This window comes from Cornus florida, unplaced genomic scaffold (genome assembly GCF_030987335.1).
Source record: "Cornus florida cultivar Cherokee Brave unplaced genomic scaffold, ASM3098733v1 CherokeeBrave_3.0.0_Hap2_Chr08, whole genome shotgun sequence".
Taxonomy (NCBI): domain Eukaryota; kingdom Viridiplantae; phylum Streptophyta; class Magnoliopsida; order Cornales; family Cornaceae; genus Cornus; species Cornus florida.
In genome coordinates, this window is record NW_026775578.1 from 56,990,918 (window position 1) to 57,003,378 (window position 12,461).

Genomic DNA, 12,461 nt, shown 5'->3' on the forward strand with positions numbered 1-12,461 from the left:
AAAGAATGGTAAAGGGAGGAAAAAAGAAGGGGATATTGGTTCGGTTCTCACGGGTTTGGAACCGGATAAACACGCGGTTTCAGATTTTTAGAATTAAGACCGGAACCGTAAATGTGAGAACAACCGAAATGTGAGAACAACCGAAACCGAAGACCCGGTTCAGTTTGGTGGTTTTTTCGTGCACCCCCTAGCTGAAAGGAATGGAAAGGGTGAAAGAAAGAAGGGACATGATATCTTTCCAGCCTACCATTTTTCATTCCTTAATAAATGAGGGATAGAAGGAATAATTATAGTATAAACATGAAATAAATTTTTTACACTTCAATTATTTATGAAATTAGTTGTTGATATGTCATAAAGGGATAATAAATTGGTAAATAAAATATGTTCAAAGCAATTTTTCCAACCCACCTATCAAATAAAGAAGGGTTACATTCTTACCCTCCCTTCCCTACCAATGTCTCTTCCATCCTTCTACTTTATTTTTACATCCTTCCTATCAAATAAAACCATTAGTGAAAAAATAAAAAATTGAACACTGAAAATACAAATTTCTTAAATTGGCTGAACAGACAAAAATCAGATAGAACAGTACATAATTACAATCATATCTGAGGCAGCATATACCATTGCAAGAAAATGAAAAGCAAAGGTTTGGAAAATTTACAACAGCATCATTAACAAAATCTGAACACTGATACAATTTCCACCATCCTCTGTACAGCAGTTTGACCCCATAAAATAGTGCCCTAATTAAAGCTACTTATTCTCCTGGTTTATCCTTCTCTTCCTTGCAAATATATGTAAAAATGTATATATTATCTTAATGCCACATTTAGTGAAAGATTTGCTATACAGTTGATCATCAGACGCCATCTTCCCACCAGTAAAATCAAGAATGGCTGAAGAGTCAAAGAAGGCTTACACACTCAACTTTGTACAAGCCGATGTAGGGCTGTATGCGAAAATATTTGTGACAAGAAAGTCTTCTATTTCCCAGGTAGCAAGCTTTGCCTAATTACACAGGTGCAAAATTTGTTAACAGGAGATCACTTCCGTTGAACAGCTTAGCTAGCTTACCACCCGAGGAACTGTAATGCTACAAGTGAACGCAAATGAGCTTACTTCCTCACCGCTTCAGCTTCCAAATACCCTTAGCTTACTCCAGGGTTTTCTTTTCTACAACCTGGGTCCTTATTGTACAAATTAGCTTCCTCTAAAGTCTGGAAATATGACAAATAAATTGATCTTTTAGAAGCCGAAAAATAATAAGAGTCTATAAAGCTTGAATGAGTCAAGGGGTCTGCAACAACACATGAAGTTAGTTTTCTTGGCCTTGGCCTGGCAAAGGAGAAGAGGGACTGCAATCCAGGGATGGATTCAACTTCTCATGATTCCTCTAGAATCGCTGAGATGCACAATCAGTCGAGATCGATCGCCCATCAATAAGTTCCCCATTAGCAGGCCTTCTAAATCTCTTTCCAAGAGCATCACATTCAAATGATACCAATTCCTGGAAAGCATGAGATCCTGACTGCATTCCTCGAAAGATGTCACGATTTGGACTGTGATAGGAAGGGCCATTGACATAGCAACTCTGTGGGGGCTGTGACATTCTTTCAAAGTCCTCTTGCAAGTAAGCTGACTGATTAAGATGATGAAAAGGCATGGCACCACTATCACATGTTATAGGTGTGGATGAACCTGAAGCAGTGCATGGACTAGATATAGGTGGAGGAGACATTAATCCATTCAGGTGTTGCGGTGACCTAGGATGTACAAGTGGGCTCCTAATTGGAGAGACTGGGCATGATATATTCCTCTGGATGTGGATATCACTGAAGATAAGAATATTGAAATTAGACAAAAGGCTTGATTTTGTTATTTATTTCTGAATAAAAATATATATATTCTTCATTTATATTGGTTTATCCATGCAATAAACTAAAGCAAATGGTGCAAGCTTTGGACGTGTGTGTGTGTGTGTGTGTGTGTGAGAGAGAGAGAGAGAGAGAGAGAGAGAGACCTGGAAATGAAACCAGCTTTTGAAATTCTAGCTGAATGGATAGGAAGTCTTTCTGAATTCAGGGTAGCAATGTTTCTTGCATATCCAGTTCCCTGAGAAAGCTCAAGAAGCACAGTAGTTAAAACACAAGCCACCTTGAAGAAATGCCACATAGAAGACAACTAAGCAAGAATATCTTAACAATATTCAGAACATTTCCCAAACCAGAAGCTATTAAGCACTAGTGCTTGATACACGAGAAAATGCATGTGCAAGTGTGCACCATGCATCAAACGAGGGAATTATATCATGCAAATGGGTGTACCTTGGTATGGCAACTCTCTTACTTAACCAAACCATATTCCGACTTTTTTTAGGTCAGGTGTGTACATATATTGGTCGGCGTAAACATACTTTATCTGGTGTTTTTTCTTTATTCCAGTCAACTTGCAGAATTGTAGGTGATACTGCCCATGGATTTACCACATGGATCTGTGTTGGTTAGTTCCAATACAAATTTTATTGGTATAGGTGATAGTTTAAAATTACCATCGTGCATCCACATGTCAGCGCACTAGCTCGGGTTTTATAAGCGACGTCCTCCTAAATCCTTTTATCCCCTAGCAATTCAAGATACAAGAGATCAGCCTATTAAGTCTATCTCCTAGTTGTCAATTGCAATGTTTAGCTCATCCATATTTATTCTATATTAGCTACAATGCATGAACTGCTTCTGTGACTTGTATTGATTCCTTTGGATTTTGAAACAACACAGTCAATTTTGTTTAAATAGTCCTACTTCAGTTACAAAAATCTATTTCACATGGAACCAACAATAGAAAGTTTCCCATTTCATATGGGCAATTTCACGTCTCTTCGGTCAATTTTTTATTATCAACTAATTTATCGCCTTCGTTTAGAGATTTGATAATACATTCTGATTTGATATTTATTTTCAATAAAATTATACAAGAATTTCAATGTTTAAATCAAGGGTTCATGTTGTTCATCTTGCATTATCTTAATAGCTATTAGCTATGTTACATGGACTTGGGAACGTGTGTCGGGTAGGTATCCAAGCATTGGACATGTCAAATCAAAAACAGGACACGGGGCCACTGTTAAGTATTCAAATTATTTAATCTTTTTATTCTATTTTTTAGACTAAAATAATGTCTTTATATAACATACTCTCTAAGATAGGCATTTCACTCATTTTAAAACAATAATATAACGAATTGAATTATATGATATACTTTTTAGGTGCATGTCCAACCAAAAGTATCGGACACATATCCCATACCCATGTCCAAGTAAAGTGTGTCAAACACGGTTACTTCACCTACTTTCGAAGAGTCCATGTAACATAGGCTATTAGAAAATTTTCCTAGATAGGTCATGAATTTTTCTTAAAGAGTTTAAATATCTCGTTTGAAAAAAAAAAAAAAGGATCCTATAGCAACGTTAAAAAATAAATAAATAAAGAGTAGCTTGCCAAAGAGGTAATATTTGCAATTGATTTTATCTTAAAGAAAAATAAAAAAGAATAGATCTTGGGGAATTTGGGGAAGAGCAAAGTCCTCAAATAAATGGTAAACTTTAGACTAGTGCTGGTCAAAGGAAATCAAGAAATAATATTTTGTTATGAATCTTTCTAGGATATATATATATATATATATATAGATAAGGAGATTGACAAAATAATATTACCTTACTAGTTATCATTTGGCCTTTTAGAGATCGGTTTTGTTACAATAGCTTGTTCTATGTTAAATAAATTTAAAATGTAACATCAGATTGTTTTGACTCCTATACATTCCATTTCAGAAAACGAAATTCCTAGAAATGGACTGACAACTTTATCCTAAAGTATCCGTGTCATTTCTACCATTGCATCCACATCATCTCGACTCTCGCAATATGTTTACAATACAAAATAATTATAATAATAATAATTAATAAATAAATAAATAATAAATAATATCTTGTAGCAACCAATTTTCTAATGTTAAAGTGTTTGACCTTGTTATTCTAATAAAAATTGCTTTCCCCCGTTTCCCTGCTTAAGTTATATTGCGTAATGACCCTCAGTTCTAGAAAACTATCACAACCATTCTTACGTTCAAACCAATCTAGACGCTTTGACCTCTTCATTCTGATGCTAACTGGAGGTTAACTAGATTTTATATTTTGTTTACTTTCACATTTAGCTAGAGTCTAAAGTTTCTAATTTTGTTGCTTCATTTTTCTCTTATTTTTCTTGAAAGACCAAAACACCAAAACGAAAAAAATAAAATATGTGAAATTCCATTTTGAACCTAGAGGTCGTTGATCTAAGGGTCATAAATTTATTCATCCCAAGCCAAAAATATCCAAATTTGAGTATACTTGTACTACATAACTTTGGCTCAAAAACAGGAATAATAAACATAGGTCGATAGTGAGGGGCTTAGAAGAGGTGACACATTTAAGCATGAATCCAATGGGTTATGTCCAGATTGAGCATAAAGGTAAGATTACGTACATTTAAGCCTCACCAAACCCCGCAATGGCGGGAGCCTCGTGCACTAGCCTAGCCCTTTTTCATTGGTCAGGCACAATGATGATGGAGAAAAGCCCAGAGCCAATCACATTATGGCCTAGTCTACCACCATGCAGGGTGGCATCACTGGACCCAGTAAGTTTGGGCCAAACAAGTCAACAACAATCTGTTGCTAGGTCCATACTAGATGCTGATGCACCATGTGTCATAATTATGATGTATTCAGACAAATCCTGGTATACTTGCTGCGGGGCTACCTCAACATGCCCCAGAATGTATTCATGACCCAACACCTCCAGAACTCTACAAACCATCCTCGTGAATGAGGCATGATTCATTAAAGCACCGGAAGTCCAGGTTCCACATCTGACCGGGCAGGCATCAGAGTCAAGGTGCATTAAGCAGGGTTCAGTTTCATTTTCCTGACTGAACAGCTAGCATGACTATTTCTTTCCCAGAAAAAAAATGGAGCCATTTCTCAACTCTTTATGATGGGCTTGATGTGGCTGTAGACAATGCCACAAAGATCCTCTAGCAATACGACATGCAGGTGATCGCTCAAGCCATTGGCTATATCTTAGCAGGAAGTTTCTAGTGAGCATGAATAATGTGTCTTTTTTTCTTTTTCTTTTTTCTTTTTCTTTTCTTTTTTTTTCTTTTTTTGGGTACAAGTAACGACATGATTTATGTGCCATACCACTAGTACCAGAGTTCACACAGATTAACAAACAAACATAAACCAGGTTAAGATAAACTTCCAATTGTAGAATATGTAAATCTACTCTTCATTAAAGGAACATTTAAATGTTTGGCAACTAAAATAAAGGTAATTAAAATGACATTAATGGCAAAAGATGATGTTAATATTAGGATAAACAGTGAGATTTTACGGATGAAAAAAGTTTGTATCATGAGATGGCATCAATTTGACCTCAGGAGAGAATAAATATCATAAATAGATAGAAAATACCAGAGATTTCACTCCATTTGCAATTCTGGTGGGTGGATCTGACAGCTCTGGCCCTATGCTCGGTTTTTCCAAAGGTGCAGCATTTTTCACAAAAGGATGCTCCAAAAGCTGAGTAGCTGTAGGACGATGCAATGGATTGCGTCTTAAACACTGCCTCACAAAATCCTTTCCATCATCTGAGAGGTGATTGGGGATTGCAGGGAGTTCTTTACTATTTCCAATCTTAAACATTGCAGCAACCTTTAGGACAGAACATGCAAGGTATCACTTAATAAGTAGAAAGAACTAGTCTCCATCAAATTATCAGCAATCTCAGGATCCAAGAATTTTGTCTAAAATTAGTAATTCAGATATAGAAGCAGAAATCCATTCCAGGGACTTTTGATTAAACAAATATATAAAGAAAGATTAAAGTTACTAATCTCTGTATATAAATTACTGACCCCTTCATACTGGCTCCAGGGCGGTTTTGTTGTAGCCATTTCCAAAACAGTGCACCCAAGACTCCATATATCAACAGGTAGGCTGTATCCATTTGAGTTCTTTATAACCTAAATAAAAGTTGGAATATATATATTTGAGAGATAAAACAGGAAAGCATGTCACTGTCACGAACTTATGGCTGCAAAAATATATTCTGACCTCAGGGGCCATCCAGTAAGGGCTTCCTTTGAATGACAATGGACATGACTGCCCAGAGATCTGCAAGTTTGAAGCATTTAATGAGATTTCTTATGAGAGCAGCATCAGAATATGCAAAGTCTTCTATTTTCCTTTCTTTTGGTAGGTATGAACGTGCAACCTCATGCTTAATGTAAAGTATATTTATTATTAACATGACATATTTTATATGTTTTTCTGGGTACACTTGAACAATAAGAATATGATAATAGTCTTTACTAGCAAGATTATGCTGATTAAAAATATGTCAGTGATGGCATCCAATTTGGAAATATCCCTTTCTGGCAACAAAAATAGTTTTTGCTTATATTGCAATGTGCCCATTTGTTATTTAACTCATATCGTATTGGGTTTGATTCCATTTCACTTAAAAAGAGAGTGCTTACACTTACATGTTTTGCCATTCCAAAATCTGCCAACTTGATGCGGCCATTTGGGTCTACAAGGATATTTGCTCCTTTAATGTCCCTGAAAACAAAGTACAATTGAGTAAAAAGGATGGTTTGTGTTCATAGTTGGGCAAATAATACAACAACATCCAGAATAAAGCAGCCAGAAGATAATAATTCAGCTAACAAAATAAAAAATGGCTAATTGGATCACCTATGGACGGTATTTTTTGCATGTAAATATGCAACCCCTGACAAGATTTGTTTAGTATAACTACGAATTGCTAATTCACCAAGCTGTCCATATTCTTGGAGAAGCTTATAGATGGAACCACCAGATACATACTCCAAATATATATAAAGTTTATCACCTACCTGCTCAAGAAACATAAATTCAGAGGTAGAGTTGGATTAAAGAATTACCAGAAGTGTCAAATGAAAATATAATACTCAATGTGATGCAACATTACTGTATATCAGTTCACAGTGCTACTGCTATGCTTATAGACAAATCAAGAAACTAAATAATTTCCATAAATGCCTGAAGTTCTTCAGAATGTACAAGAACTAAAAATCCTTAAGAGTCAGTATCACTTTAAAAAATCAATTGTTAACATCAAGACAACACCAGTCTAGTTTTGAAAAGTTACAAGCAGAAAATAAAACATAAAATTGAACTGCTAGCTAAAAAAAAATACACTTACTGCTTCAGACCCATAATACTGCACAATATTTGGATGCCTTAAGCGACTCAATAGAGAGATCTCCTGTAAAAAAAATTAAAATGTAAGAACTTTCCTGTAGAAGCTACACTAATAATTCATTTAGTAGGAGGGAAGAGGGGGAGAAAGGAAGGAGAGAAAGGAAAGGGGGAGGGATGGATAGGTTTTCCATTATCTGTTAGGAGGTAAAGTAGAAGGGAAGAAAGAGAAGGCTGAAGTTTGAAGTTTATTCCTCCCAGCACACAGTATTGCTTTCCTCCCAAAAAAATGGAAGGTAAGGAGTGAACAAAATCCCTCACTTTTTTGACATTCTTATTCCAATTCCTTTAGAAAGTAGGATAAAATAGTAAAAGAACAAAATAGCTATTCCTTACGTTGTTAATTCCTTCTTGCTCAACCAAATAAAAGGATGGAATTCATCCTACTTTACTGAGCAATAACTTCTCCATCCTTCCTACCTTCCCTTCTAACTTCCAACCCATACCAAAAGGAGCAAAAGGACAAAAAAATAATGTATCCTTGATGGTAACTGATTCATCAAGCCAACTATCCATAAATCTATTCACTAATAAACTTACTTGTACCAACTGCTTTGCACTTTCCTTTGACTTTGCATCATCCGAGAATAATGTTACCTCCTTCATTGCACACATTTCGCCACTATCACTAAAACCAGTGAATATAAGATCAGATACGCCAAAATTCAACAAATGCTAACATTTGAGAAATAATGAAGTCCAAAAATATACACATACATCTGTAATCAAACAAATTAGATGTCCAAAAAAGATGGCCTTGCGCATGATAATTAAGAATATGATCAATCGTAGTCTTCGCAACTCCACTATGTTTCAAGTAAAACTAAAGGCAAAATCATACAGTGATACTCTACATAATAGAAATACATAAGCAGAAAAGAAAAACATTCTTTTTGAAACATAAAAATTCATAAACAAGTCCTGAGGCTATGAAAAAGAAATAGATTAGAAACGAAAGAACAGAAAAAGAAAAATGCAAAGGAATTTGAGCATCAATCATTTGGGCATACTTGTTAAATCCAACATAAACGTGTCCAAATGAGCCTCTACCCAGCAACTTCCCCTTTTTCCAGCAAGAGCTCGGGCTTGTTGGATTCTCTGCTCTCCCTGGACTTCGTGGTATAGAGGGAGATGTTGCTGCTGAATTAGAGTGAGAAAAAAGAGAAGGACCGGAAATTGATATAGGAGGAAGGGGCAACCGATGACTTTGTTGTTTCCCATCATCAGGCCAGTTAGTCTGTGATTCAGTGGCTGTCCCTCCAGCAAGTGGATGAAGTGGTGTGACAGCACCACTATGAATTCTGGAGCTGGGGCCAGGGCTAGTCATTCTGGGACTTGGAATTGGAGAATACTCAGGGCTACCCCTGCTTGGCTGCCAAAATAATTGACCTGACATATCACCTCCCGTTGAATTATGCCCGGAATTGTGACCTGAGCCCGGGCTGGAGCAATGGGCTGATCCAAGTAAAGGAAGATCTGGATAAGGCCTTCCATCCCAGAAAGCAGAAGTTATAACTTTCTCAGTGCCAAATGATCTCATCGGACTTCTCGAAGGACTTGACATCGAGCTGTCTGGAGCACTGCAAAAGGCACCATGGTGAGGAACCTGTTGAGTCAGCACATGACTGCTTAAAGGCCTCCTTATAGGCGACAAAGGAGAGACCTGCTTGTTGAATAAAGCATCCGCTGGTTTTAGTACCTCCCTTGAGTTTATTTGTTTGACAGAGGACTGATCCTTAGCCATCATGCTTCAGCAAGAATAAGTAAGAAGTCAGGGATGAAAAGACTCCGGAAAGGAGGAAAGGAAAAAAAAAACCAATAATGCATTACTGCAAATAATTCATGCAAAACCATACACATTTGGCATAATAGCCACTTTATCTAACCCAAAAAAGGAAAGGAAAAAGAGAAAACATAACAGCCAACTGCAGACACACGGCTTTTAATGATTTCACATGCAGACTCACCTGGAAGGGCTGCCTGCAGTAGTTCTACTTCCATTTTCATAGTCAAACGCCAGGGGACTATGCAGACGTGACTCAGCAGGATCATCACTGTCAATGGAGCATTCACTAGATACAGAAACAGTGACCAAATCTCCATCTAAATCTGTTGGATCTGGCCTATTTCGGATGCATCCAGGCCTTGGAAGAGGTAGAAACAGTGATGGCTTAGAGCTCTTTCCAAATCTTGGGTTTGCTGATATACTGATTTCAGAATCTGTACGGCCTATGCTAGCAGGGTGAAGATATGGAAGTGGAAGTGGTTGGGCATGACTTTCAACAAAACTTTGACATCTTGATACTTGTTTGGAAGGTGGCGTTGACCTTGACTCTGCCTGCAATTTAGAACACTTTATTGGAGCTGTGTCACTGCATTGTCTTCGAGACCCTCCAGATCTACCAGCAGGTTTACATTCAGAAGAGATCTTAAATTTTCGATGTAGTGTGTCGATAAAACTCTCCTTGCTTGTTTTCTTCTCTGCTTCTTTGGATGATGGCTTCCCCCACCATGAAGGCATTTCTTTAATTACTTATTTACAGAGCTATTGCAAGGTTTCTAAAGTACATCCACTCATCAATAGTCCACGCTAATTGAATATCACCTGTAAATGAAGTAACAAACTAGATCCCATATTGTCACAGTGCATGGGGCGTTGGTCAAACAATGCCGTTCACCACGAAGAAGTATCTGAATGACTACAAGTTTGCAACATCTAAAGGACAGCACACAATTATAACCTATTGAAAACAAAAACGGGGAGAAAAAAAAAAAAAAAAACACATTTTTAGTATTTTCTAAAGTTGAGAGACCATGATATTACCATAACCAGGAAAACACTGCAAAGTAATGCACAAATTAGACAGCCCAAAGGATTAAGAGAAAGAAAATTTTGTTACTTCACTATATAAGGATAAGATATAATGAACAATAATTTTATACACAACTACATACAGGCTGACACATATAAACAGAAACTTACACAACTTATAGCAGGTATCCAAGATTCTCTTAGCTCTATATATTCTATAAAAGTTATTCCATGGACAAATCCCAAAGAAAATTTTGCTTAATTATTTTCTTGGATACCTGCTATAAGTTGTGTAAACAAGAGTTGCTCTTTGTTAGGAGTACACGTCAAAACTAAAAAGGGGCATTATGAAAAATCAATGGTACTTCCAGTGGTACATACAAAAATGAAAAGAAGGTAACGAACGAAGCATCTTTTTTCTGGTTCTTTAACTTCATAACTATTACACTGAATAGTTAGGTAAAGCCTTTATTTAGTTAAATTAAATTTCATGAGTATCACAATTCTAACCATTACCTCCATCAAACAAAGCAAAGTAGATAATAAACCCAGAAGAATCACATTTATGCATAAAAGATACAGGTTAAAATATTAGTTAAGCAAATTAAGAAGTGACAAAATATCAATTCTCTGGGGTAACGTTCAACAAACATTAAAAACACATGTTTAAGTTGGTTGAGAAGACTTCATGGTATGCTGCAACCAGAAATCCTTCCCAGGACTGCCGTAAGACGAAATCGGTGCAGTGAGGGGGCAAGAATCGCCGTGTCATAGGCTTATCTCAAATTCAGAGAGATAAAGGTGGCAAAGGAAACAATGATCATGTAAACTCAAGTTTGTTGGAGGGAGACACCATGGTCTCAGAGTTGGTCCTTTAAAAGTACAAATTTCATTTCAGTTTTAGAAAAAGATCTGATGGAAAAATATTATAATATTATAAATGTTGCAACAGTTCGTTTCAATAAAAGGCTAAAAATAGTCTTCTGGCCACATGTAGCGTTGTAGAAACAGCATCAGGTTTTCTAACGATTCTTCGAAAGAATAAAGAAAAAGAATGAAATGCTTTAAAAATTATAAGAAAGAAGGCATTTCAAAGCATTTTCCTTTCCTGTCCTTCTTTCTTCCTTAGAATCAAGCACAACAAGCTTTGGTTTCACAACTTCGTATCTCTTTCATTTTACACTCTTGTACTAATGTATTTCCAATTTTCATCAAATGATTCTACTCCATGCATCGTCATTTGTCACAATAGATCATTCCAAATTAATTCTTAAATACAAAATTATCAGAGTTTTGGTAAGTCTTAAAAAAAAAAAATATATATATATATATATATACACACACACACACACACAATTGTAGATTGAATTTTATCCTTAACACAGCATATTTATGCTCCTTCCATAGCAAAGAACATTTTGCAGGTGCAAGGTAGCAAAGAACCTAGTCTGGGTATCCATAAAGTGTTTTTGCGGCTTTATTTAAAGAATAAAAATATCCATTTCCAATAATGTAGATTGAGAAAAAACTTTAAACGCATCTGATGATTTTCCCAGAAACAACATTTTGCAGCTACTTGAAAAGATGTCATTTTCATAAACTTTTAACAAAAAAAAATTAAATATTCTGCCAAACATATTTTCCGAATCAGTTTGATGTTTTTTTCTCAATTTAAGGTAATCAATATTGATCTATCTTTTGAGAAAACAATAAATAGCCAAAAGTATCGAGCCAACTGAGATCAGCAGAAATATACGGTTAATTTGAATCCAATTTCTTACATTTTTCTCTCAAATCATACCAAATAAAACGTAAGATTCAGCACTAAAGATTCTCTTTTTTTTTCCCTTCTCCCAATTTTTTCTCACCAACCAAACAAAACAATCACACAAATTATCAAATTCATTTTTTACTAATTTCTTACTAAATAGGTCTGTAATCAGCTTCATCTCCACCACTCTAAAACACGGCATTTGAACACAGATCTATTTGTACATTGAAAATAAACAAAAACAAATTATTAAATGTCAACAATTATACTATAAATTAAATTAAATTAACAAAACTCACCTAGATTCTCAGGTTCAAATCGCTCAAGCACTGCATTCAAAATTCGGCGGGTGAATCTACCCGAGAGAGCAAACTAAGACACAGAAATCTTGGAGAGAGAAAGAGAAGGAGAGAGAGAGAGAGATAGAGATTCTCTAATTTTGAAGAATGCTGTTATGAAGAGATCGCGGAGAGAGAGATAGGGACTGAGGGAGTAGTATACTAGTATGTCTGAGCGAAGAGAGGTGGAGCT

The 12,461-nt window shown here is 36.0% G+C and overlaps 1 protein-coding gene across 2 annotated transcripts; it reads right to left on the bottom strand.

The window, feature by feature from the left end:
• Nucleotides 1-571: 571 nt before the first annotated feature.
• Nucleotides 572-12,461, bottom strand: LOC132271777 (mitogen-activated protein kinase kinase kinase YODA-like). Of its 2 annotated transcripts, none has more exons than XM_059773252.1 (12): nt 12,230-12,461; nt 9,315-10,088; nt 8,358-9,095; nt 7,888-7,975; nt 7,292-7,354; nt 6,802-6,962; nt 6,591-6,666; nt 6,160-6,219; nt 5,961-6,068; nt 5,518-5,757; nt 2,027-2,118; nt 572-1,838 (listed from the first exon to the last, which is right to left on the bottom strand). In XM_059773252.1, exons 2-12 carry the CDS (start codon nt 9,866-9,868, stop codon nt 1,400-1,402), a joined length of 2,619 nt encoding a protein of 872 aa, XP_059629235.1. In that variant the 5' UTR covers nt 9,869-10,088; nt 12,230-12,461; the 3' UTR covers nt 572-1,399. The 2 variants fall into 2 exon arrangements, with proteins under 2 accessions (XP_059629235.1, XP_059629234.1); XM_059773251.1 differs by having other exon boundaries at nt 6,585-6,666.

Excerpts from the sequence above, each read along its gene's own strand:
- LOC132271777 (XM_059773251.1), bottom strand. The coding sequence starts at position 9,868 with ATGCCTTCATGGTGGGGGAAGCCATCATCCAAAGAAGCAGAGAAGAAA. Across the intron at positions 6,220-6,584 it reads GAATGGCAAAACATGTAAGT|ATCTCTGGGCAGTCATGTCC; the intron begins GTAAGCACTCTC and ends TCAAACTTGCAG. Across the intron at positions 5,758-5,960 it reads CCTGGAGCCAGTATGAAGGG|GTTGCTGCAATGTTTAAGAT; the intron begins GTCAGTAATTTA and ends TCTGTCCTAAAG.